Source organism: Bos mutus, chromosome 4 (assembly GCF_027580195.1).
Source record: "Bos mutus isolate GX-2022 chromosome 4, NWIPB_WYAK_1.1, whole genome shotgun sequence".
Taxonomy (NCBI): Eukaryota; Metazoa; Chordata; class Mammalia; order Artiodactyla; family Bovidae; genus Bos; species Bos mutus.
In genome coordinates, this window is record NC_091620.1 from 72,340,769 (window position 1) to 72,366,104 (window position 25,336).

The window sequence follows — 25,336 nt, forward strand, 5'->3', positions numbered from 1 at the left end:
TCTTACCAGGGATCAAACCCAGGCTCCCTACCTTGGGAGTTTGGAGTCTTACCAACTGAACTACCAGGGAAGTCCCCATCTTATCTGTTTCCTGAAAAGCTAGGCCACCTACTTATTACCTGGTACCTGAAATGAGCAGAGAGAACAGGCTGAAAGAGGCAGGGGAAGCACCAGAAGGAGCAGAGGGTTCTGGGAGAGAGCAGCCCCAAGGAAGCTGTGACATCTCTGTCCTCCAGGTCTTCCTGGAGCTCTCAGCAGACTGTAGGAAAGTTACTCACAGATGTTTCTGGAAGGACTCAGACTCCCAGGCCATGGGGCCTACCCTTTCATCTGCGTTTCTTCTGGGTATTGCAACATCCAGCAGGCCTCCTCTTGACAGTCCCCTGAGTGGGGGGAGTGTGCCTGTGAGCCCTTGACCCACTGGCCTAGGGTCTGGAGGACAAGGCTCACAGGGTTACTCTTGGGAGCAGCCTGTCTCCAGCCCCCTCCAGTGGGGCTAGGTTAGGTGGGTGGTCAGGCCACACTCCCTGATTCCCACTGGCTCCATTCCAAAGAAATGGATTATAGAAGCCAGTCCCGCCTCCTCAAGCAGCACAGCCCTCTCCAGCCAGAAGCAGGTTTTCCTATATTCTGGGAAGAAACTCTGAAAGAGGAGAAAAGGAAGCCTAAAGTTAGAGACTCAAAATCATGTTCTCCTACAATAATTCTCCTTAGGAGACTCTCTTTCTCTGGCTTTGGTTATATGGTCAAGCTGCTGGAGACAGTCCCAACCTGAGGTGGCCTTGCAAAGGCCAAGTCAGCACTGCCCAGCTTACGTGCCTGAGATGATGCTGTCTTCCCACAGTCTGAAATTCTCCAGTAGAGGCATACTTCTGCGTCTTGGAAAGCCTTTGTGTCTTAAAGGTTTGTTTTTACTTCTTGTTAAAAGGGGTATACTCTTGTGCCAGGGTTAACTTAAGATTAATAGGCAAGTTTTACAAGGAAATGTTGCAAGCAACACAGGAGAGATCCTAGTAGAAGATAAAAATACCTAAAACACACTATACTGCTCTTTTTCTTTTTTAATGGAGGTAAAATTCACATAACAAAATTAATCACCCTAAAGCCCTGAATTGTGGTTGAGTGGCACTCAGTCTGTTCAGTGTTCTGCATCCATCACCTCTATCTGACTTCAAAGTGTTTTTACCACCCCCAAAGGAGACCCTGTACCCCTTAAGCAATCACTCCTCGCTGTCTCCTTCCCCAGCCCCTGGCAATCACTAATCTGCTTTCTGTCTCTATGGATTTACCTATGCTGGGTATTTTGTATCAGTGGAATCATATAGCACGTGACATTTGGGGATCCATTGTCTTTTTTAGACATCCCCTTCCCCTGTCCCCCAAATCTACTGTCTCCTGCCAAGATCAAGGAATAAACTTTCTAAATATAAAGAATGAATAAAAACTCTCCACTTGAATTCACAGTAAAAATGTCCAAAACTGTTTCTGGACAAAAATACAGAAGTATTTTTCGATCTTTATAATGACGTCTCTCCAAAACATAGTGCTGGATATTGCAGTGGACTCTGCCCGTGAGGACAGACAGGCCCTGAGGGAAAGGAGAGCGGAAAGGCCTGAGGTTCCTGCAGGCGCGGGGACCAGGCCAGGCCAGGGGCCCAGGCAACCTGCAGGGGCCATCGTGCAATGGAGCTGCAGGAGGGACCCGGCCCTTCCCAACCGTGGCTGCTCCGGTGGCTGCTCCGATCCTCCTCTGAGGACGCTGTCTCCTCCGACCACACCTCCTGTGTGTGCTGCTCAGGCAAACCCAAGTTCATCTGCCAAATTCAGGATACAACCCTGGCCATTCCGGGCTTTTCTTTCTGCCTTTCCCTAATCGCATCTGGGCGTGCTCTCTTAAAGGGGAAGTCGTGCGTTCTGACTGGCCAGGGCCCTCAGCCAGGAGCCAGCAAACGGCTCCCACAGTCGTGCTGCCCAGCGTGTCAGTGGCTCAGCCTCCTTACCCAAATGGCGAGGCTGTCTCCCCTGGATGTGTAAGTGTGAGCGCAGGGCACACTTGCTACACAGGATGGCTGGGGGCTGGGCCCAGGTCACAGCGGGCGGAGCATGCTGTCAGCCTGCGATCCATTTAGCAAGTCTGAGGTTGAGCTTAGACGGTGCTCCTGGGCTGTGGGCTGGCACTGGGACAGGGCTGAGGCATGGAGTGGGGTGATGAGCTGCCTGAGAAAGAGGTCAGGAGTAGGAGGCTGGGTTGGGGACCAGTCTATTTTGGACAGGCCTTCTGGAGGCGCCAGCCTCGGGGCCTGAGGAGGAATAGAGTGGAAACTTTTCTAGCACACCTCTCCTAGCCCCGGGAAGCAGTGACACTGAACCTTAGCAGTCCATCACCCCCACTTCTCTGCATGTATGTGCAGCTCCAACCACACTTGATGCATTTATCTACTTGCCACTGATTTTTCTTGGTAAAACACCACTTATTTTTATATGCAAGCAGTGTTAAGAAATGTTTCGGGTCTCTTTCGCTGCACTTTAAAAATTGCTGGAAACTGGCAACCTGTGTTTTTCCTTCTTTGCTATTCGTGCACGGTCCTGAGTCCAGTGTGTGTGCACAGCAGGCCCTGAGTCCATGTTGGTGGCTGGCTCCCTGGCGGACTGGTCGGTGCCCGAGCATGATTGGCAACACACCTGGCCTGGTTTCTAGCGGGTCTGGTTTCCCGTGTGCCCAGGAAAACCAAGGGAGGGCTCACGTCCCCTCATGCATAGCCAGGGACTAACTCAGTGCCACAAGCAAGTGGCTAATGATAGTGAAATAGACCCTTGTTGTATTTTAGACTCCTTTCTATTCTACCCTTGGGTTTTGTTTTTATGGTGATGATGTTTGATCTTAAATCATATAAAAAAAAAAAGTATTTTCACTGAAATAATTCAGACCTTCTACTCCTTAAAAAAAAAAAAAAGGAGCAGAGGGAAACAGAAAAGGGCTGGAGGGGGGAAAAACAAGTGGTGTCTCTGTGCGCGTACATTGACAGGGCAAAGCCACACCCTGCTTCAAGACAACTTCCTGTTTGCCACTGCCAACTGCCACTCCAAGGAGAACAGAAATGGTTCCGTTATTAGTGGCTGCTGCAGGACCACGACAGCCCGTGGGTGAGTGGTTCTGAGTGACGCCGTGAGCTTAGCAGTGAGTTGGGACTTTGCACCTTCTGTTGTAGAAGACTGTGGCCTGCACTCCTGAAATTGAAGGTCGGTACAGATAGGAATCAAGCCGCCCTGGCCTCTCCTTACTCAGCCCGTGTTTTTAAACAGTGTGATCCCAGAGCATTCTTATAAGCGGAATAGTTTTAATTCAGGGCAAGGAGAAGGTGGAGAGCTGCCCACCTAGGAAACCTACTTCTTGTCTGGTTTTTTTTTTAAGTCTAGATTTTCAGGTATTAGAGGATTTGTATGAAGTGCCTACTGTGAGTTGTCACCAGGGCAACCACCTTCCATGTATTATCAATCCTTACAGGCTCATTTCTTCAACAGCAAACGAAGTGCGTGTCTATCGGGGCCAGTCCCTGGGCTGAATGCCAGGGATGAGAGAGGGCACGGGACACCTGCCCTTGATGCGCCCAGTGACGGGACTCCTGTACCAGTGGACCAGCAATTACAGCATGGGGCGTGTGCTGCGGTGGGGCCCTCACGGTGCTACAGGGGCACCTGCCCCCTGTAACCGTATGACGTGGGCATTATTGTCCCCATTGTATAGGTAGGGAGACTGGGGCTCAGGGGGTTAAGTTCTTTGCCCGAGTCACAGCTAATGAGTGACAGAGCTGGGATTTGAGCCCAGATCTTTCTGATTCCAAAGACAGCAGTGTTTGGTCCACATTTCCAATGACTCCCGAAGCTGGTGCAGAACAAGAGAATCACCTTGGAATCTTTTTGAAAATACAGGTTTGGGGGCCCTGGCCTTGCTCTCCCAAGAAGAGGAGGTCTGGGTGGCACTGAGCGGTCTCAGGTGGATAGTGGCCTAGGCGCTTTCCCAGCCTCTCACCTTGGGATCCTCCAGCCCTACTTGAGGCGTGGACCACGCATGCCTGAGATCAGGGCCAGGGCTTTCAGTGTGCTTAGCCAAGGCACCTGGGTAAGGCCACTGACATTGCCTCAAGACAGTCTTGGGAAGATTCAGCCCAGCTTTTGAGTAATTTTAGACATTGGGAATCCCCCTGTCCTTGTGTCTTCCCACCAGAGATACCCCAGCTTTGCCCAGTGTCCGGCTGCCTGCCGCTCCTATCTCCTTGGTGCCCCTGGGGCAGGGATGATGTCAGTTGTGCCATCTTCAGGGAGAATCCAACAGCTTATCACAAAGCTGGAAGCCACTAGTTGTCACCTGGGCTGTGGTGGCATTGTTACACTCATGTGACTTGCACAGTGGGTATGTTGGTGGTTGGGGCAGAGATCACCCTGATGGAGGAGTTGATACCATACCGGTGGGACTTCTTGTCAACCGCTCCACTACTGTATTGGCTCTGGACGCATGGGAGCAGCTGGGTCAATAAAAGGTGAGGATGACAGCTCTGTCCCCAGGGGCAGACTGGCTATACACTGGCCTCAAGTTCTTCAGCCCACCTCCCATGGGAACCCTGTTCTGTACTCTCAGGATGACCAGGTAGTGGTCAACCTGGATCTGGAGATCGTCTCCTCTTCCTGAGGGACCCCCTGGGCCATGGCAGCGTCTCTCTTATCACTACTGTTGTGTTTCAGTGTGAAAGAGATGCTAGAAAAAAAAAAACGAGTGAATGAATGAGTGAACAAATGAGGTGTGACTTTAACATATGCTTTTCGGTCCTTCCTCCTATTGAATTTGCACCTGTTTTCTCCCCTTTTGGCCTCTCTGGTTAAGAATGTATTAGTGTTTGTTGCTGTGTATTTTTCTTTTTTCTTGTGTGGATTTAAAAACAACCTTAACAAAACCAGAGCCATCCTATATCTTCCCTTTTTTCCTCATCTATCTATGTTATGTATCCATATATATAGTAACAGATATATGGATACATATCTGTTCATATTGCACTGCTTCCCTGGTAGTTCAACTGGTAAAGAACCCGCCTGCAATGCAGGAGACCCCGGTTCTATTCCTGGGTCGGGAAGATTCGCTGGAGAAGGGATAGGCTACCCACTCCAGTATTCTTGGGCTTCACTGGTGGCTCAGCTGGTAATGAATCCACCTGCAATGCGGGAGACCTGAGTTTGATCCCTAGGTTGGGAAGATCCCCTGGAGAAGGGAAAGGCTACCCACTCCAGTATTCTGGTCTGGAGAATTCCATGGACTGTATGGCCCATGGGGTCTCAAAGAGTCGAACTCAACTGAGAGACTTTCACTTTCACTTTTCATCTGTTTATATATATATATAATATTTCATGTTTTTATAAAGTAATGTTTAGTGTTTATAGATATTGGTGATATTTTTTATTTTCTTGTGAATTTGGGTAGTACTGTCTCACACACACATTTCCTTAGGTTGAGATAACCATCATACCTGTCATTTTCAGTTATTTTATCATAGATCCAGTTGATTGTGGTATTTTTTTTTTTTTTTTTTTGCTATTCTAAATAGTGCTGCTAAGACTGTCTTTGAACTTTTCTTGGGGGAGGATATTTCCTTGAGGTCTATTTTCCAGACTAAAATTACCAGGTTAACAGATCAAATGCTGTCTGTGAATGCTTTTTAACTGCTGTCGTCAGCACGAGGTTGCTCTTAAGAGAACTGTCGTCCCTTGAAAGTACCCCCAGCGGTGTGTACATGTGTTTGTTTCCCACTGGTCTACATTGCTGGGGGCGGTGGGGGGGGGTTTCTTTTTCAGCTTGGCTAAGTGTCTAGTGAGCGCATCCTTGGTGGCTGATGGAAATACTTCAGGGCCCTGGAAAGTCCCTGGGACTCCCCAAATCCTACCCAGCAGTGCTTGATGCCAGAAATGCACACCTGAGGATACATAACTAAGAGAAGAGAGGCGAAAGGGGGACGCTACTGAGAGGGAGGAGTAAATAGCATCCCAAGTTATTTCTGACTTCAGCGTTGTATGCCAGGCCAGCTCTGAAAATGGGAGCTGCTTTGTCAAGAATCTTCCGAGAGGTTGGATCGCTTAAGTGCGGAGAAAAGAGGGCATCCCAGAGATACAAAAGGCATTGGTTCTGGGGCTAGGCAGGCCTGGGCTCTCCTTCCAACTGCCAAGGTCAATGTGACCTTGGTCTTGTTTCATAACCTCATTAAGCTTTAATTTCCCAACTGTAATGAGGAGGCTAACAGTATCCACTTTGAGGGGTTGTTGGGTAGATTATACGTGAACTGGTGGGTGTAAAAGCAGCCTGACACATAGTAGGCACCCAGAAATGCTGCTCCTCTTCCTAAGTGAATGAATGGGCACAGGGGAACCAGATGGCCGAGAAACAAACGTAGCCCTTTGGGGGGATTTGAGAGTTGGGCTGACATGAGCAGTGTAGGCACTGGCCCACACAATGCCTTTTGTCAGAGTGCCCCAAGTGATGCGCATTGCCTGGCTGGGTAGCAGGTGAAGAGAGGTAAAGAAGATCTAGTCTAAGCTAACTGGTGACGGGCACCCCCGCCTGAAGGAACACCTCGAAGCCACTCAGGCCCTGACAGCTTTTTAAAAAGCCCGCCCCTGCCTCCCCTCCCCCAACCTGAGAATGGACGGGGGTCCAGGCAGCTCACAAGCACTCCCGGCACAGCTGCTTGGCATGGTTCTGTCTGCTGCTCTCTGCCTGCCTCGTCACTTGACTTTCCTGTGTCTTCATTTCCTCCCCGCTGAGGAAGGCTGATTCAATATCCCCCTTCTAACCACCCCAGCACACTGTATTTAATGCCCTGCCACAACTGTGGCAAATGAGACCACAAGCTCACATGCTAACACCCTGCTCTCCACTTCTGGGTCTTCATAGACTTCCAACATAGAATTCGACGGGTTTCCCAAATGCAGCCTGCCTCAGTGTCCACAGCTGCAAACTGGGGGAATACCTGCCCCACCACCTCACCGAGTGGCCACAGGATACAGCTAGGTGGTTCCTGCATGATTCCCCAGGCTGAAGTCTGGGCTCTGCCCCTCACAGTCCAGCTTCAGTTTACTTTTGGAAGTTTAGACGTGTCCTTTATGGAAAGCATCCTGACTCCAACTACTAAAGCAGATAGAATCCCTTGATAAAATAGAACCCAGCTAATGATTTGCCAAACGCTTGCTCTCAGACATGGGGGCCAAGAGGTACTCAGCACTGTCCAAGGAGCAAGCCAGGAGCTGGCCTCAGCCCAAGGGAGCTTACACAGGCGTATCGGGCCACAAATGACTGTGGTATGTGTGCACACTCTGTTGAGGGGGTGGGGTGGAATTGATCCCTTAAACACCATATTGGAAAGTTCCCAATGAGTTCTTTCTAAAACTGATACAGGGAACCACATTGGGTGTTGGCAGCTGGCTTGGCCATTCATGAGGCGTCTGTGCTAAGGTTTTAAATGCAGGACATTGATGCTCTGAGTATAAAAATATCTCAGTGAATAAGCCTAAGGGGAGGGGAGGGTTTAGAATTTTTACTGAGGTAGAATTGCCTGAGAACCTGGTAGACTTTTCCCAGTGGAGAGTACAGGCAGAGAATTGTGGAGACACCAGGATTCCCCACATAGCGTCTGCCAGCCCCCTGCTCATCTGGCCTCTGGGATGGCACCCTGGATGGTGGCACCTAACCATACACAGTGAGGCAGGTGGTCTTGGTGACAGAGGCAGGGCTCCGAATTTCCTGTGATGGAAATACAAAACACTAAAAGGATTTGGTTTTTTATTGCTTTGGTCCAGGGGTCCCCAACTCTTGGAGGTTGAGGTCTCACGCTGTGGCTGGCTGATACCTTAATAGCTGCCAATTAGGTGTTTTCCCCCTCTCTCCCTGGGGCAGTCAGGTGCCCTGCTGAAATGCCCATATTCACTGGGGAGGAGAGGTGTGTCCAGCAGCCTTCCAGGTGCTCCCTGCCCACTGCAGCATCTTCCAGGACTCAAGGTGATAGAGCCCAGACTCTGAAGACATCCCCAGGTATAATGTTTCCTAGCTCCATGAACTCAGCCAGCTTGTCTCTCTGACCTCAGTTTCTTCTTCTATAGAACGGATATAATAATTGTGCATCTCTCAGACTGTTGTAAGAACTAAATACTATAAGATAATCCAAGTGTTTCATAGAGTTCTTCTTTCATAGAAATCTTTCCATTGGCACATGGAAAATCTTAGTAAGTTATTATTATTTTTGGTCAAAGGACAAAAAGGGTGAGAGCAGAGGTTGTTGATCCAACATCAGTCATTGAGATTGTTATTGATGTAGTGGACACTTAATTCTGCATGAGCGTCTTGACAGTGATTTCCTGTTTTCACTTCGGAAGGTAACTGGTACTCACAGTCAGCCTCAGCACAATAGATTGGTTTGGTCTTTCTGTTCCACAGTCTAGAAAGAAATGTGTTTTAAGAACTATAGCCTTTTTCACTTTGGGAACTACACCTCAAAGAAATAATCCTGAATGACTTTTTAACTAAATTATAAAAAGAAGAAGAAAGAAAGAAAAAAGTCAGACAGTAAGTAGTTAGAGAAGAACTAAGTAGTCTACAACATGTCAGTGATTAAATGTTCTCCAGGCAAGAGTACTGGATTGGGTAGCCATTCTCTTCTCCAGGGGATCTTCCTGACCCAGGGATCAAACCCAGGTCTCCTGCATTTCTGGAAGTTTCTTTATTGTCTGAGCCACCAGGTAAGCCCTAATTAAATATTACCTAACCATTTAAAATGACCTATATATGGGAATTAGAAACATATGAGTAGAATAACGTAAGTTGAAAAAGAATAATCCAAGGTATCGATTGATTACAGTTTTGTTAACGCATCTATATATATTAACAAAGAATGAGAAAATTTGGAGGAAAAGGATTTTTTTCTCTGAGATTTATCTATAGAATATTTTAATAGTGGGTAAGAAATGCAATGTTCTTTAAACGCATCTGGGCAAAGCAAATGTAATTAGAATAATTATAGGGATCCACCTGAGGCAATCCCTTGACCAAAATGGGTGGGGGGGTGGGGATGAGTAAACCCAAAGTAGGTGAGTTCTTGTATCAGAATGATTGTGATGTAAATGTGGAACACTTTAGCCAGAGACATTCCACCTGCCTGACAACATCTTTCTACAAGAAACTAAGACTGTCTTTCCCATCAGCAGCCCACCCACTTCTCCGACAAGGTCTTCACAGACTAGAGAAACAGATTGGATAGGTATTACGTCTTTATGAAAAATCTACTCTGCCCTACCCAAACATCAGTACTACCCATTTTCAAAAGTTTACCCAAATGAAGTGTGATGCTTATCTCCTAAGTGAAGCTCCAATCACTTTGACACTGTTCCCCACTTACACGGGCTTTGTCACCTGCACCGTGGCTGGTAAGCTCCTTGTCAAAGCTGAGGGGACAGAAGTACAGGTCTGTTTGTGGAATACCATGAAGATGTGACAGATGTAGTCTGATCAACACGGAATAGTTTTGCAAATAGTAAAATACTGCTTCAATCTCTTTTTATGATACAGAAATCTCCCAGTTAAAATAGGAGCGTGAAGGGCCATCTTCCAAATTTGATGAGTATTCTCTTGTATACAATTTGTTCTTTTAATTGGTCATTCAAGAAAAAATTATATGGCTTCTCTCGTGGCCCAGATAGTAAAGAATCTGCCTGCAATGTGAGAGACCCTGGGTTCAATCCCTGGATCAGAAAGAACCCCTGGAGAAGGGAATATTTATATGGACTGAGCATGCACACACACACACACACACACACACACACACACACGCATGTGTGCTCGGTGGCTTCAGTTGTGTCTGACTCTTTGTGACCCTATGCACTATAACCCACCAGGCTCCTCTGTCCATGAGATTCTCCAGGCAAGAACACTAGAGTAGTTTGTTATGCCCTCCTTCAGGGGATCTTTCCAACCCAGGGATCAAATCCACATCTCCTGTGTCTCCTGAATTGCAAATGGGTTCTTTACCCACTAAGCCACCTGGAAAGCCTATATGTGTGTGGTGTGTGTGTGTGTGTGTGTGTGTGTAAGCCTTTTTCTTCTCAGAGAGAAGAAAAAGGCTTATCCATTGATTTAATTTTTTCTGTGAGTTAAGTAGCAGAATGTTTTGGCAAGGTCACTAAGTGTCATTCTCTGGGGGTGATTTTGTAATCACTGATCTGGCCCATTCATTTGTCCTTAAGGTCACTCGTCCTTCTGATTTATCTTGCTCACTTGTATTATTTTCAGCTCTTAGTTTAACAGAATAAAAATTCTCTTCATTTTGAAAGTTTCTCTCCCCCACCAAGAACAGAGGAATATTTCTGCACATCCTTTCCCCCCACCCCTTCTGCCAGCTTTGAGTACATGAGAGCAAATGAGTGAATAAAGTCTGCAGAAAAATTCAAAGCAGTAGTGGTAAAAATCAAGTCTTATTTTAGTTTTGGAAGCTTCTGCCAATAGAAAAAATTGCTAAGCAAGACATTTCTGAGGGGCAGAAACAGCTATGAATTTGAAGTGAGAAGGCTTGGTTCTGGTCTCAACCCTGCAGACTGGTAACTGGTAACCTCTCTCACTGATAACCTCGTCTGTCAACAAGCAGATCAAATGAGCTGACTTTTTAAGACTCAGTTCTAACCTTCAGTGATTCTAAGTCCTGCACTTCCTAATTTCTTAGCTTCGCATCTTGGTCACAGTACACCCCATTTCCTGCCTTCCTGAGAAGCAGCTCAGTCCCTGCCCACAGCATAGAGGCCCCGTTCCTCTCACAGCCATTGGCCCTGACCTTGGCTAGTCACCTCATGCTCTCTGGGTCTTCTTTGGCCAGTCAGCCATGAGGAGGGTGGAGATGGCTGGCTGCTTCCTGCCTGTCTCAGAGGGGTTGTAAAGGCCAGTACAATTTTATGAAAGATGAATTCCTCCAAGGAAGATCCCACCTGAGTAAGATATTTCAATACTTTAGCTGTAATTATTGCTGTAACATTCAGGAGTCATGAGAGATGGGAAGAGAAGGAACAGGCGTAAGAGTGCCTTGTATTCATGATAATAGAGTGGAAAGAGGCCTTCAAGGCCATCTAGGGACCCACTTCATTTACAGATACAGGCATGGAAACTGAGCAAGTTTAAGTGGTGAACTCCAGGTCATAAGCCTAATAATGTGATGCGGTTGGAGTTGGAGCCTGAATCCCCTGGCTTTCAGCCCAGGGTCCTCTCTTGTACATCGAAACAGAGGTCCTAGAACTCTTGGTTTCCAAATCCTTCAATGTGATGCCTCTGGAACTGCACATGTATGCAAAGCCTCTTCTTGATTCTGTGAAGAAAGACTCCCCAGTAAAGTTACTCAGTGCAGGCAACCTGTGAACCCTAGTCAGGCAAAAAAACACCCAACAATCAGATGATCCTCAAAAACCCACTTTCTCCTCCCAGTTCCCACTTCCTCAGAGGACTAGAGCCAGTCTGCTTGGAGACAACTTGGCAGCGGGAGCACAGAGAAACCCCAAAGACTTGTTATGCTGGTCAGAGTACCTGGAACAGCAGCCAGAAATATCTCCCTAAGGAGAAAAGCCTGAGACTCAGGTTGGAGATGGAGGGACAGTGGGATCTGCCAGCTTCGCCCTCATCTTGTTCGTTATCACATTCAACCCAGATGTCCAGCTTTTGATATCTGGTCTTTCGCATTAGGGTATCTGTTATAATTTCATTTATTTCACTTACACATAGTAATTAGGCAATAAGTGTTATATTTGTGGGGCTCTGTAGTAGGTAAGAGGGAGCCAGAAGGGGCTTAGGATTTCAGAGCATTTGTCTTTTGGCGGGGTTCAGGATTCCTTCCTGTAATTGTGTACAGGACTTGGAGGCATTTTTCTTGGGAAGGGGTCTTTAACATTTATCAAATCTGTTACCCTGTCACAGATGGGAACCACGGTAGTGGGCATGCACTAGAGCTCTGCCTTGGGCACCTGCTCTCCTGGTCGGCATCCTCATCCCACCCATCGAGTTGAGACCACAGATGACCGAGGGTGGACGGGTGGGGCGGGTCTGGTGTCCCTGGAACCCCAAGAAGCTGGACCTGGCTGCTCAAGTCCAGGCCCTGCTCCTGTGGATTCTGCCTCCATTGTTATGTCTTCCTGCAAGTCCTCACATGGCACCTGTGGCCCTGGGCCTCAGTGAGTCCTGGAAAGGCCACAGGGACATGTGGACAGAAGCTTGGCCACCTCCCAGATCTAGAGGACGCTTTCATTCAGCCCTGCAGGTCCTTGTGATTTCAGTGCTCCCACTAGGGGTCTTCCCAAGTGGCACTAGTGGTAAAGAACCTGCCTGCCAATGCAGGAGACATGAGAGATGCAGGTTCAATCCCTGGGTTGGGAAGATCCCCTGGAGAAGGGAATGGCAGCCCACTCCAGTATTCTTGCCTGGAGAATCCCATGGACAGGGGAGTCAGGCGGGCTACAGTCCACGGGGTTGCAAAAAGTTGGACATGACTGAAGTGACTTAACATGCGCTAGGGGGTCAGGTTTGAGAAATTTCTGTTGGCTTTCTTAAAAGTCGTACCCTCCTCACTGCCCTCAGGGACCCTGTGGCCTCTAAGTGGCTGTCTGAGGATGTGTGGTTGTGTGGTTCTCTCACTGCGCCCAGGTAACACCTGGCGTCCCCTCTCTGTTCCCGTCTGTGGCAATGATTTTGGAGGATTGCCTGGTAAACGCCTCCGGTGAGAACTCTGGCGCGAGTGCAGTGTGCCATTTGATACAGAGATTCAGAAGGTAATCACTGCTAGTTGGCGGGACAGGATGTCAAGCAAACTGTAGTCAGAACAGAGGCTCCAGGGGCCAGCACTGCAAGATCAGCACTCTGCTCTCTGCCTGTTGTGTATACTAGCATGCATGTGACTCACTTGCTACAGATGACGTGCTGAGTTCTATTCTTTCTCCCCCTGTAGAGAGAAGACACGGTTCAATGTGTAGACCTTCTCCATCTCCGGCGTCTCCACCCTCCAATTCCAGGACATCCCTAGTACAGGTGAAAACGAAAACCTGTCTCAGCGGCCACAACTCTGCCAGCAGCTCCTCAAAGCCATTCAAAACGCCCAAAGACAATCTACTTACCTCCAGCAGCAAACAGCACACAATCTTTTCAGCGAAGGGATCAAGGGACAAACCATGGTGAGTGTCGGGTGGGTGCTGGCGGCTGGCTGACTGTTCTCGCTGCTTGTCCCTGTAACCACAGGAAGCAGTGCTTACCCATTGTCTTTATTCCTGGGCATTGTGTCCAGGAATCTGGGGAAGTGGGGAGAGAAGGGACAGAAAACCATCGTGATGGGATAAGAAACCTAAACACTGGAGAGAACCGGGAACTTTAAAGGACCGTCTGCCTGACAGGGGGGTTTTTTCCACTCCTGAGAGCTGAGGCAAGTTGTGTCTAAGAAGAGAGTAAACGGAGAAATACTCCTCAGTTATACGGTCACCTCTCAATTTTCTGTCCCAGTGAAGAGAAGTGTTGGTATAAATAATCAAAACCACAGCCAGTCCGCCCAGAGGGGAGTGAGGCCATGGCCCTGCCCAGGGCCCTGGGAGGCAGGCCCCCCACAGAGCCCCCATCACAAGCAGCCTGGTCTCTGTTCAGTGAAGTAACTGCCAACAGAGGCAGGTAATTGGGAGCTGACCACAGGAGGAAGAGAGGAAATCCAAAGAGAACATCACCACTTTGATGGGGTGGGAGAGGGCTGGCTGAGATGACTGAAAAATCAGAGGCTTTTAATTGACTTTTTTTTACCTCCATCTTTACGGAAAGTCAGTAAAGGTTACCTATGGAATGGACAGATAGGAAACCAAACAGAAAATGAGGACAGGAAGCAGAAGATGAGTATCTTCAAATGCCAAGAGCCCTTACGGACCGGCTTAGTACAGAGCCTCCAGCCTTATCTTGCTGGCCCTGTGAAGGCAGATGAGGGATAAGTATGGAGATTGTTCATCTATATACTTAAAGAGGAAGAAGTCTTCTGTTAATTCATGCTAGTTAATTACACTTACGTTCATAGCTGGGAAAGCTGTGGATGAAAGTCATCATCAATTGGTTTGTCACTGCACGTGGGAAATTATGATGACTTTGTAAAGAGCTAATTGTGCCAGATCAACTGAGGAGCCTCTCACGACAGAGAGGAAGGGTTCAGACGTGGCTGTCAAGAAGGGGATCACCTGTCATGCAGCCGGGGTTCATGGCCAGGCTTTGCTGTCTTCCAAGTGTTAGGATCTCCATACTGTAGGACATGACTGTAACTGGTTAGGGAAGACCTAGCCTATGAGTGATACTGGTGGCCTCTGGGCCTGCCTGCTGGTCGCGTGAGTGTTCCTCTTCTGGTGACCTCGGAGAGCACCTGAAAGGTTGTTTGCCAAGGCATCATCTCGTGTCCTGATGTAAGTGCTTCCTGAATCACTGCCTCTATACAGATCTCAGCTGGTGACCTTGGGCAAGTGACTCGATCTTGGTGTGCCTGTTTTCCTCATGTGTAAATGAAGAATGCGGTTAACAATATCTCTGCCCCACGGGATTTTGTCTATCCCCGTGAGTATGGCTTCCCTTGTAGCTCAGCTGGTAAAGAATCCACCTGCAATGCAAGAGACCTGGGCTCGATCCCTGGAGTGGGAAGATCCCCTGGAGAGTGGAGAAAGGAAAGGCTACCCACTCCAGTATTCTTGCCTGGAGAATTCCATGGACTGTATAGTCCATGGGGTCGCAAAGAGTCGGACATGATTAAGTGACTTTCACTTTCATGAGGATGTAGTAGTCTAAGTTTTTTAAAAGCAGCAAGTGTGATGTCTGGAGCAGAGCGCATCAGTAAATATTTGATGATCATGTTATCATTATCACTATTGTCACATGTGCCAAAGGACAGAATTCCTATAACTCCTCAACCAGATTTAGAAGCAAAATCTCCTGGTAAAAGTAGAGAAGTGGTTCTTCAAACTCAGACTGAAGTTCAAAATGGAAAAAGATAACCTTTGATTCAGAGTCTAGAAATGAGCTCTAGAGCAACCAAATGAGGGAAACTGGGACAAGGCTCATGGGGAGTGAGTTGGGAGGAGACTCGGGGGTCACAGATCACAGTGTGAATGCTATAAATGATAAACCTGGTCCCAAAGGGCAAGACACAGCACCAAGAATTCTCCTAGGAAACAAGGCTTCAGGGGGACCTCTGGGGTTAGATCAGCCACCATGTTTGGGTCACACCAGCTAGCCTGCACTTACTAAGCCCTGCTCTGGGCAAGGCCCCTTCAGCTAGAGACAGAAGGTGGTTTTGAGAGAATCTGAAAATACTAGACAGGGTCCGAAGAAAGGCAATCAAAAGGATTGCAATGATAGAAATAGCCATTCTGAGAAAAGGACTCCAAAAACTACAGCACTGACCTTGTGTGAAGAGCAAAAAGGTCCTGGGTGATCTACCTGACTGCAAGTAGGTGGATATTCTAGACAGATCAAGGGATGCAGGACCAGTGAGGCTGAGCGTTGATTGCAGCAGCCTCTCTCTCATCTCTGGTCGGTCCGTCCCCTGCCCGCCAACACCAGCGAGGTGTATTGGAGGGCTGGGAATAGTTGATTTGGTGGCTTCCAGGGCCTACCTCAGTTCAGGAAGGCTTCCCTAGAGGGCTGTGTGGAAGAAGCACTGGCCAACAGACAAGAAAAGTCAGTTTAAGTCCCAGCTTGGCCACTAACATTCTGTATGACCCTGAACAAGTCACTTAACTTCTCTAAGTCTTATTTTCAGGCCTGAATATTTTGTCATTTTTAATTCACAGTCCTCAAAACTTCTCCAAGTTTCTTAATTGTCTACTGAGTTTGAGTTGGAATCTCAGCCCATTATATACCGTAGATCCCGTTCCAGTGGGTACCTGAAGTGGGGAGAAAGCAGAGGCAGGGCTGAGTCCCCCTTTAAAAGCCAAACACCTACATCTAGAAGGAGCTTTATCTATAAACACCCTCTACAAACTGGCTGCAAACCCCTTAATCGAGTTGTGATCATTCGATACTGTCCCCTCACTCCTTCCCCACCATGTCTTCCCTTGGTCCCTTTACCTAAAACATCCATCCGTCTTTATTCAGTTTAACATTTAGTGAGTACCTACTGTGACACTTTGTCCCGGCTCTGTAACAGTCCGTAAGGGTGTACAGGGCTTGTCGCCTGTGGCACCTTTGTGCAGGCTAAAAAGAAGCCTGGATGCAGCCCCGGACCAGAGAGCACAATTGGCTAATGACCATCATCCCTTACTCACTTCCTCAGCCTGACATCTAGTGCAGTGCACAACCTGCACAGCTGTACACTGTGCTTTGGTGGCACGAAATTAAATAAGACGCACTGTCCTAGGAAGCCTGTAAAAGGAAACATGCGCCAACACAGAGCAGTGTGACAGGAGCTAAGCCTTTGGTGGCACAGAAGAAGGGCGCCTAACCCAGGCCGAGGACTCAGAAAAGGTTTTCCAGAAGAGGTCACACTTGAGCTGAATTTGAAGAATAAATAGGAATTACACTAGACAAAGAAAACTGGACTAGAATGATAAATCTTACATTGATATAGATACGTATGTGTATATATATATGTACACACACATACATATATAAATCTAATAATATATTTTTAACCACAATTTTTTTTAATCCTTTTTTTTTTTTTTTTTTAAGAAAATGGGGATGGTGTCCTAGGCAAAGGAAACAGAACATACAGAAGTACTTTCTTGTCAGGAGAGCCAGGTGATGAAACTGAATAGATGAATGAGGGCCAGATTATAAAATTCCTCTGTATGAGCTATTCGGGAATTTGGACTTCACCCTGAAAGCTGCATGGAGCTGTGAGAGGAGTGGTTTTAAGGTGTTGTAAGATCCCCGTGGCAGCAGTATGAAGGTGGCTTGAGGGGCCACTCGGGAAGCAGCCACAACAGTGAAAATGCATTTGTATGACCCGGGTGGGGCATGATGACAGCCTGGACCCGGACAGCAGTAGTGGATGTGCGCGGATGGGACCAGATGGGAGATACCAAGGGAAGCTCCGCAGGACTTTGGGGCTGGCTGTGTTAGGGCTTGTAGTACAAAGGAAGAGTGTAGGGTAATGTTCCTGGCTTGAATAGCTGAGTGACTGGTCCTGCCACTTCCTCAAGAGAAGGACAGAAAGGACCAGAGTCTAGGGTGGGGAGGAAAGGAGGAATTCAGCTAGGGAGTCAGTGGAGTTTGAAGTATCTGAGAAACATCTGCGTGGAGATGTCTGCTGGGTATTGTCTGGAACCAGAGATCGGGAAAAACGCCTGGGCTGGGAATGGGGATTTGAGAGTTGTCAGCGTAGATGTGGGCATTGAAGCAGTGATACAGATGGGATTTCCCTAGCAGATATGGAGCTTGAGAGGAGCAGGGGCCAAGGGCAGGGCCCACGAGAATGGGGTCTGGGCGGAGGGGGGTGGGCAGGCTTCCCTTCTCTCCTGGCTCAAGCTTCACTGCTCTTTACTGCCTATCCCAGGGACCACCTTCTTCTCAAAGCCTTTCTCTCTCATTCTTTCTCTTGTTACCAGCCACTTGATATACTGGTATCTCCTTTTAATCCCCGCTGCACTTCATTTTTGCCTTATCCATGCCTCTGTGATGTTGTAGATGAGACCTCTGTATTCCTTCTGCTCCGTGGTAATTGCAGGGCCTTTTACACAGCAGCTTCCCACACTCAGCAAACACAGTACCCTTGTCAGTAAATATTTGTTGAACTGAATGAAATGGATCTGACCATTGGAAAGGATCATAAGATTTCCATTCCTGGAGACAGTTAACCCTTTATCTAGAATTGTCTAGACTGGCACTATCTAATCATGTATAATGTGTACCACACATGTAATTTGAAATTTTCTAGTATCCATGCTGAAAAAAGTGATAAGAAATAAGTGAAATTAATTTTGAACAATGTTTTATTAAACTTAATATAACCACAGTATTATCAATATACTGTGATTATTATCAATAATCAGTGAGAGAGTTCATTTTTTCCCCAAAATCTTAAAAACCCTGTGTGTTTTACACTTAGAGCATATCTCAATTTGTACACTAAAATTTCATTGGAAATACTTGATCCATATTTAGATTGCATTTTAATAAATAGTGATTATAAAGTAGATTTGCGTACCCAAGTTGTTCCAACATATAATGAATTAAAACATTTTCTAATAACTGAATCAAGTACCTATTTTTAAGTTGTGAATTAAAGTTAAATAAAAGTTAACACCAGATCCTCAGCCACATCTTAAGCCCCTCCCCTCTAGTTCATCTTAAGTGCTCTATCAGATAGCACAGACCTGGACACCTGGGCCAGGTAACCCTGGGTGGGTCCCTCTGGTTCTCTGATTTACAGGTGTATGAAGGTGACTCCGGGAGTTGGTGATGGACAGGGAGGCCTGGCGTGCTGCAATTCATGGGGTCGCAAAGAGTCGGACACGACTGAGCGACTGAACTGAACTGAACTGACGGTGACTCCTCAGATCTCTTTAATGTTATGCTTCCTGACAGGAGTTGCTAAATTCCCAGATGGAAGGAGCCCTCCTGCTTTCTCATATTCACCTGCTGCTCCTGGGGGTGCCGTGGGAGCAGAGCCGGAGGACCCAGTTTGGTCATGCAGAGAATCCCCCTGCCTGAGCTGTGTTCCCTGCTTCCAGGAGCTCTGCATCCAAAGGCCAAAACATAAGCTGTGCCTGCAGGTGGGGGCCGTGGCTTTTAGATGAGGTTAATAGCAGGTTAGGGATGCCCTTTTCCAAGTAGCTCAAATTCACTTGTCTGGCCATACAACACCACTCCTAAGTTCAGGCCCACCTCCTGCCATCTCAGTTCAGTTCAGTTCAGTTCAGTCGCTCAGTCGTATCCGACTCTTTGCGACCCCATGAATCGCAGCATGCCAGGCCTCCCTGTCCATCACCAACTCCCGGAGTTCACTCAGACTCAGGTCCATCGAGTCAGTGATGCCATCCAGCCATCTCATCCTCTGTCATCCCCTTCTCCTCCTGCCCCCAATCCCTCCCAGCATCAGAGTCTTTTCCAATGAGTCACATAAGGTTAAATGGTCCATGGGCTTGTTGTTTTCTCCCTTCTGTGCCTGGAGAGGTTAAAAAGTAACTGCATTAGAAGAGAGGAGAACACGGGGCATCCCTGAGCTATCAGCTTTGTCCCCTCTGCCCGCAGCACTCAGGATTTGCCCAGCACCCAGGCTCTCAGAGCCCCTCTCCTCTAGTTCACCAGTGGGGACCACCCCTGGGGAATCCAGACGCCAGAGAATACCCTGCCTGAAGTCCACAGAGCCCATAAAGGTGGAGGAAAGTGAGTAAAGGGGTTTTGTTTCCAGGTGGAAGTTAAGAGGGAATTCTGACTAGTTGGCTCTTATGTCTGTGTTTTGCCAGGGAACCAGCTTCTTGTGTCTGACTTTTCCACCTGCTGCCGCTTCAGCCTCCCTGGTCCAGCTTGATGGGCTGATGGGGGAGCTCAAATGTGCAAAGCCACTGATGTGGGTGGGAGCAGGGAGGAGGTTTCCTCCCCTGCATGGCTTGTTGCCTTCTCTTTGGGCCTTATCAACCCACTCATGTGTGCTGAATGCTAAATGTGCTCAGCTATTAAAAATGCAGGAGATGAGCCTGCTGCTCCAGAAGGAAAATGAGCCAGAGCGAAAGAAAAATCAGCAGGCTCTCGGTTTCCCTGCATGTGCCTGGCAGCAGGTGGGGGAGGGCCCCCCTCCTCAAGGAGGCAGGGCTCCTGTGGGTGCTTAGGATGGGAGGCGTGTCCTCCTGGGCAGTGAGGGCTGGGGGCTAGGAGCACTGTGGAAGCTCTGTGGAGGCGGAAGTGATAACTGAGACACTCTGCCAGGCGCCCTGGGAGAAAGGCGGCTGGCTTATTGCTCTTGCTTGGCATTGGTGTGAACTAGGGGCAAGACCACAGCTCAGTACTGATAGCTCCCACAGGACGTAGGGAGTCATCTCAGGATTTGGCCGAGGCTGGAGAATTCTAGAGACTCATAGGACTGCAGGCCCTCCAACCTGACTCCTCTGACCACCCCAGATCCCCAGCCTGATTCTTGCAGCGGCCCTGCCCTGCTCAGAACTCTTCAATGGCTCTCGGGTGTTTGACTGCAGAAGTTTAACCCCTTTGGAGGCAGATGTATGATCTGGCATTTCCCCACTTGTCTAACTGCCAGTGTTTTACCCCCTCGTTTCATACTCCAGGTGTCGCGATCTCACTGAAGCCCCTCAGCATGCCTCGTGTGTTGGCGTGCGCTGTTTCGCTAACGGCAGCAGCCTCCTTGCCTGTCCCTCTTTGTCGCTGTTCAGTTGCTAAGTCGTGTCGGACTCTTTGGAACCCCAGGGACTGCAGCACACCAGGCTTCCCTGTCCTTCACCATCTCCCAGAGTTTGCTCAAACTCATGTCTATTAAGTCTGTGATACCTGTCCCTGCACATGCTTAAAATCTCTGCACGAGTATTGCTTCCTCCATGAAGCCTTCCCAGACTTTTTATACAGATTGAGGTGCTCCTTCTTCTAAGCTCTCATTAACACTCAGTTTGCCAGTATAAGAGCTACCATCATACAAGGTACTTACTTGCATCTTTAGCCTCCTTTGCCCCCTGCTGCATCCCCATTTTTTAGCCTGGAATCTGGCGTCCAGCAGATGTTTCATAAGCAAATATATGATGAATGAGTGAGCGAATGAAGGAGTCTGTGAAACTAGAACCACTCCTTTGCCTTCTTTTTCCTCACAGAGATTTTTCTGATGCTAAAGGAAACAGCAGGTATAAATAATGATCTTTTGAATTATTGAAGAGAAATCAGGGTGCCATGTGCCACTGTGGAATTCTTTTTCCCTGTTACAATTATTAGAGTTAGGAATGGAGAACTAGGTCCTAAGTGATTAAAAAGGAAAAACCTTCTGTGCTCTGGCAGGAAGGGAAAGGTACTTTCTTTTAAGTTAGAGGCAATAATTACAGTCATACCAACAACACAGCCCCTGCATGTCATGTTCCAGGATGTTATAAAGAATGCCCTGATCAGAAGGGAAGTGAAGAGGTGGCATGGTGTTCCACAGAAGTCCCTCCCTGGCCTCCTGCTTACAGATTCAGCCCCTCGCACAAGACATGGGTTGGGGGGACATTTGGAGGCCAGTTTTTGCCCCGGGTGGTGCAGGTGTGGGTGTCAAGCAAGAAGGAGTGAGGCAGAGGATGAGGGGCAGAAAGCAGGTGGCCTGAAGGAGTAGATGCAGGTTACTGTGATGAGCCACAGAAGAAAGAGGAGAAAGAGAAAGGGCAGGTGGGCACGAGGATGGAAGGAGGGGCAGGTTAGAAGATGCAGGCGTCCAGAGGGCATAATATCTCTGCCAGGACAGGGAGGCATCTGAAAATTAACCGTCTAAGTGCTGCCTGTTCCCTCAGTTTCAGAAGAACAATGGACAGCTCCTTGGGTGTAAACTCAACTTATCTTGTCGAGTTACAAAATTAGGGGCTAGATTGGATTTCCCTGGCAATCCAGTGGTTAAGACTTGGTGCTTTCACTGCAGGGGATGAGGGTTCGATCCTTAGGGAACTAAGATCCTGCATGCCATGCAGTGTGGCCAAAAATAAATGAATAAATGTTAATAGGGATTAGAATCTAAGGAGGAAAATATACTCTAGGACAACTGGGGAGGGAAAAGAAATGATATGTTGCGGGGCGGGGGGCGGGGGAGAGTCTGAGCCAAGAAGGTTAGTAACCATGGTCCTTCGTATCTACAGAGGACATTGTTGGTTTTAGATGCTTTCATAGGCATTCCTGCCTTTGTGCTACTCCTTTTTGAGCCTCAAGGCTGCTCTGTGATGAGATGAGGAAACAGAAGTCCGAGGTGATGAAGAGTTGGGCCTGAGATGACACACACAGAGCTGGACAGGGGTGGAGCTGGAGCTATGGTAAAGAGCCCTGCCTTTAGAGCACCCTGAAGTCCAGCCCCTGTGCCACCCTTCACTTTGCTGAATTAGTGTCCTGGGCCAACCTTTCTAAGCCTTAGGTTCCTCATCTATAAATTGTGGGTGAGGAGGAAACATGACCTCCGGTGTGTGGGCTACCACCTAGCACCTAGCAGTGCTCAGTGTGTGCATGGCAGGGTGAGTGAGGTGCTGTGTGTAAGGGATGGGGGGAGGTCAGCACCCGTCCCCCCACCTTTGTCATCTCAGTGGCTCCTCTACCAAGAATAGAAACAGCTGGAGGCTAGTCCTTTCCTGAAGCATTTGTACTGGTGTAGAGCTGGCCCACTTCGTGTTGTGTTATATGATTTAACCTTCATTGCAAAGATTGGCTTATTCCTCAGACGCTGATTGGGCCAAGTGCTAATAGTATATATATCTTTGGGATAACTCTGGAGTGATGGATACATTTGGTCCAAGTCCCTGTCCTCAGGTAGCTCATAATCTGGCCAGGTCCCAGGGTCATAGAACTAAAACCTTGCTCTTTGATGTTATAAGTGTGGCAGAAACACCAAGGAAGGCAGAGCCAGCACTGAGAGAGGAGAGGACCCGTCAACCGGATGGAGGCAGATGGGGGCGTGTTCACCCGGAGGAGAAAGGAGGGCACAGCAGCAGAAGGAACCGCCCACCCACCGCAAGGCCCAGAGCCAGGCAGACACGCACAGTGTTCAAGGAGCTAGAGCTCCTGGAGGCTGTGGGAGAAGGTGCCAAGGGCGGGAGCCGTGTGGGGCCAGCTGTGAGGGTGGAGTTGGTCCGCTGGGCAATGGGAAGCCCGCAAAGCCCTCTAAGCAGCAGGATAGCAGGGTTGGATTTGCATTGGTGGAGACGACTTGAGCACAGGAAGAGGCTAGATGGAAGATCTGATGATAGGATTTTGATCCAGGTTCTGGCAAGCAGTGAGGACAGTGATGACATTGAAGTAATGCAGAAAGGAGATGTTGATAGCTTAGAATTTTTTAAAAACACAAACTGTATTTAATTAGGGGCAAAGCATCTCCCGAGTTTGCTATAGATCAGTGTGAAGACTCAACTCTTGAAAGTTTAAACAAAATGTGCCTGGCGTTCTGGATGGAGGTGGTTTGGTGTCGGACTGCCTGGCCAGTGCTGGATTCCAACACAGAGAAGGAGGAATAGGGAAGATGCTTCCTGGGGAAGTGCCACTGTGAAGGAAGCTGGAGCAGAGGCTGGAGCGCTGACAGTAGCCAGGGATGCTATGCTCAGAAAAAGCTTCCTGAAAGCAAAGGCTGGGGGCCTGCGCCCTGGTCCCTGCTCCCCTCCTTCCCTGGCAAGGGCACGGAAGATGTTCTTTGAAAGTCTTGTCTCTCCGAGGCAGTGTTGGCCGCAGGGCTTGAGCCAGGCCGTGACCGTGGTGGTGTGCTGTCTGTGGAAGGCCTGGTAGGGGCAGGCTGGATGGCTTTTAGCTCCAGCAGTGGGAGCTGGTGACCTCTGGCGGCTGCAGGTGGAAGCTCGCCCACTGGCCACTCCTGAGCAAAGCCTGGCTACTCTGGAGGCTCCATTCCGCCCTGCAGTAGTGCTCCCTCCAGAATCCGCTTGATTCCTGATCTCTTCCATCTCAAATCCTGCCCTCAAAGGCCCTCAAAGGTCCATGCCTTGCTGTGAGTTTCACTAGGTACTCATTTTCATTGTGAGGCTTCTCATTCTCATATATAGCAGGAAAGCACTGAGCAGGGATGGTTGTTTGATCTGGGAGTGTCTTAAATTTCTCTGGGACTTATCACCCGAGGCAGCACCCCTGCAGGCAGGCCGGTCTCCAGTGCACTCCTGAGACAGCCTGTCCAGCTTTATGTACCCTACCACGCCAGGACTCTGTTTTCCCCCGTTATCTTCCTTTCTCCTCTGGTTGCTGATTTTTCCCATGGTCTTGGAGCATCACGACTCCCCAGGAATGTCGGCACATTAAGTGCCTGTGATCTCTCATTGGGTCCGGAGGCTACCTCCTGAGCTCCTTGCCTTGGGAACCCTGGCTTAACAGAGTGCCAGAGACACTAACAGAGGCTGATGCTGGAACTTTGTGCTTCTAGGGAATCTGGAGCAGCCTAGAAGGGGGCACATGCAGTTCTTCTGGAGGAAGAAATCTTAGGGCCATCACAGAAATCCCCATTGCCTCACACACTTCAGGGTTGCAGAGGACAACATGTTCATATGAGAGGAGACTGGAGTTCCTCTCCCTCTTGTAGAATATGTATCCATGTGGGAACTTTTACCACTAGTCCAGGCTTGGGCAGTGCCTAGGAGACTGGGATGGAGAAAGCAGGTGGGGTTGCAAAGCAGGACCGAGGGCTTCTGGAAAGGGATCAAGTCTGCAAAGGCTTCTTACTCTGTCTTTTCCCTTTGCCACCCCCAGGAAGTGGTCCTCTACTCTGGGTGAATATGGAGGGCCAGTTGCTCCCACTCACCTTCTTTTCCTGCCTTCTCCTCATCATCCACCCGCTCCCTCCATTGTGGGACCAGAAGACTCAAGAGGATAAAAAGTTCTGACGGTGACAACGACTCGCACACAGACATATACCCCAGAAGCATCAGGGTCCGTGGGGGTGGTGTCTCTCCTTCTTGTTTTAGCTACAGTTTATTGAGGGTCAACTATGTGCCCAGGGACTAAGCTAAGCATTTTATACATATTATCTCAGTTAATCACTTCAGATATCTATCATGACCTTCATTTTACTGATAAGGAAACTGAGGCCTGAATAGTGAGGTTTTGAGATGAACCAGGCAAGGCAGCCTCATATGCCTAACTGGGCATTGCCCTCGAGGATGTCCCAATGAGGAGGCAAGGAGGCACAAAAGCCAGCTTTCCAGGCCGGCTACCCTTCTTCTAATGCCCACAGAATTCAGATGGCTTTCCCACCAGAATGCATCTAGCAATAGAAAAGGCAGGATTCAGATCTAGGATTGTCTGATTTCAAAGCCTATGTTCCTAACTATTATTCTAAACTCTGTTGCAACATCCTCCACGTTCTGTGACTTCATTAGAATGGTGATAAGGCACAGACGCCCAGTTCAGCCCTACTTGTCCTCCCTGATTTGATCTCACTTGTCTCTGGCTACATTTACAATTTGTCAAAATCAGCTTGTTCATTTCTCCCCACCTCCTAAGGGAAAATCCCACATCATTCTTCCCAACGACTAATCTGCTCTGCCCTCAACTGATGGACAAGGTCTCGGCCCATCACCCAAGTCACTGATGAAGATGTTCTAATCTTCTTGGCCAGCAATGGGTGCCTCTGAGTTCCACTAGGTACTGCTTTGGGCCGGCACA

The 25,336-nt window shown here is 48.5% G+C and overlaps 1 protein-coding gene across 7 annotated transcripts in view; it reads left to right on the top strand.

The window, feature by feature from the left end:
- Positions 1–25,336, top strand: part of ATXN7L1 (ataxin 7 like 1) — a 254,909-nt gene that overhangs the window by 193,928 nt on the left and 35,645 nt on the right. For 5 of the 7 annotated variants that reach the window (XM_005901437.2, XM_070369633.1, XM_070369635.1 and 2 more), the window contains one exon: positions 13,005–13,227. In XM_005901437.2, coding sequence (XP_005901499.1) covers positions 13,005–13,227 — 223 coding nt within the window. Of the gene's footprint in view, positions 1–3,100; positions 3,241–13,004; positions 13,228–25,336 lie in introns of those variants that run through there. The other 2 variants (XM_070369638.1, XM_070369636.1) reach the window with 2 other exon arrangements.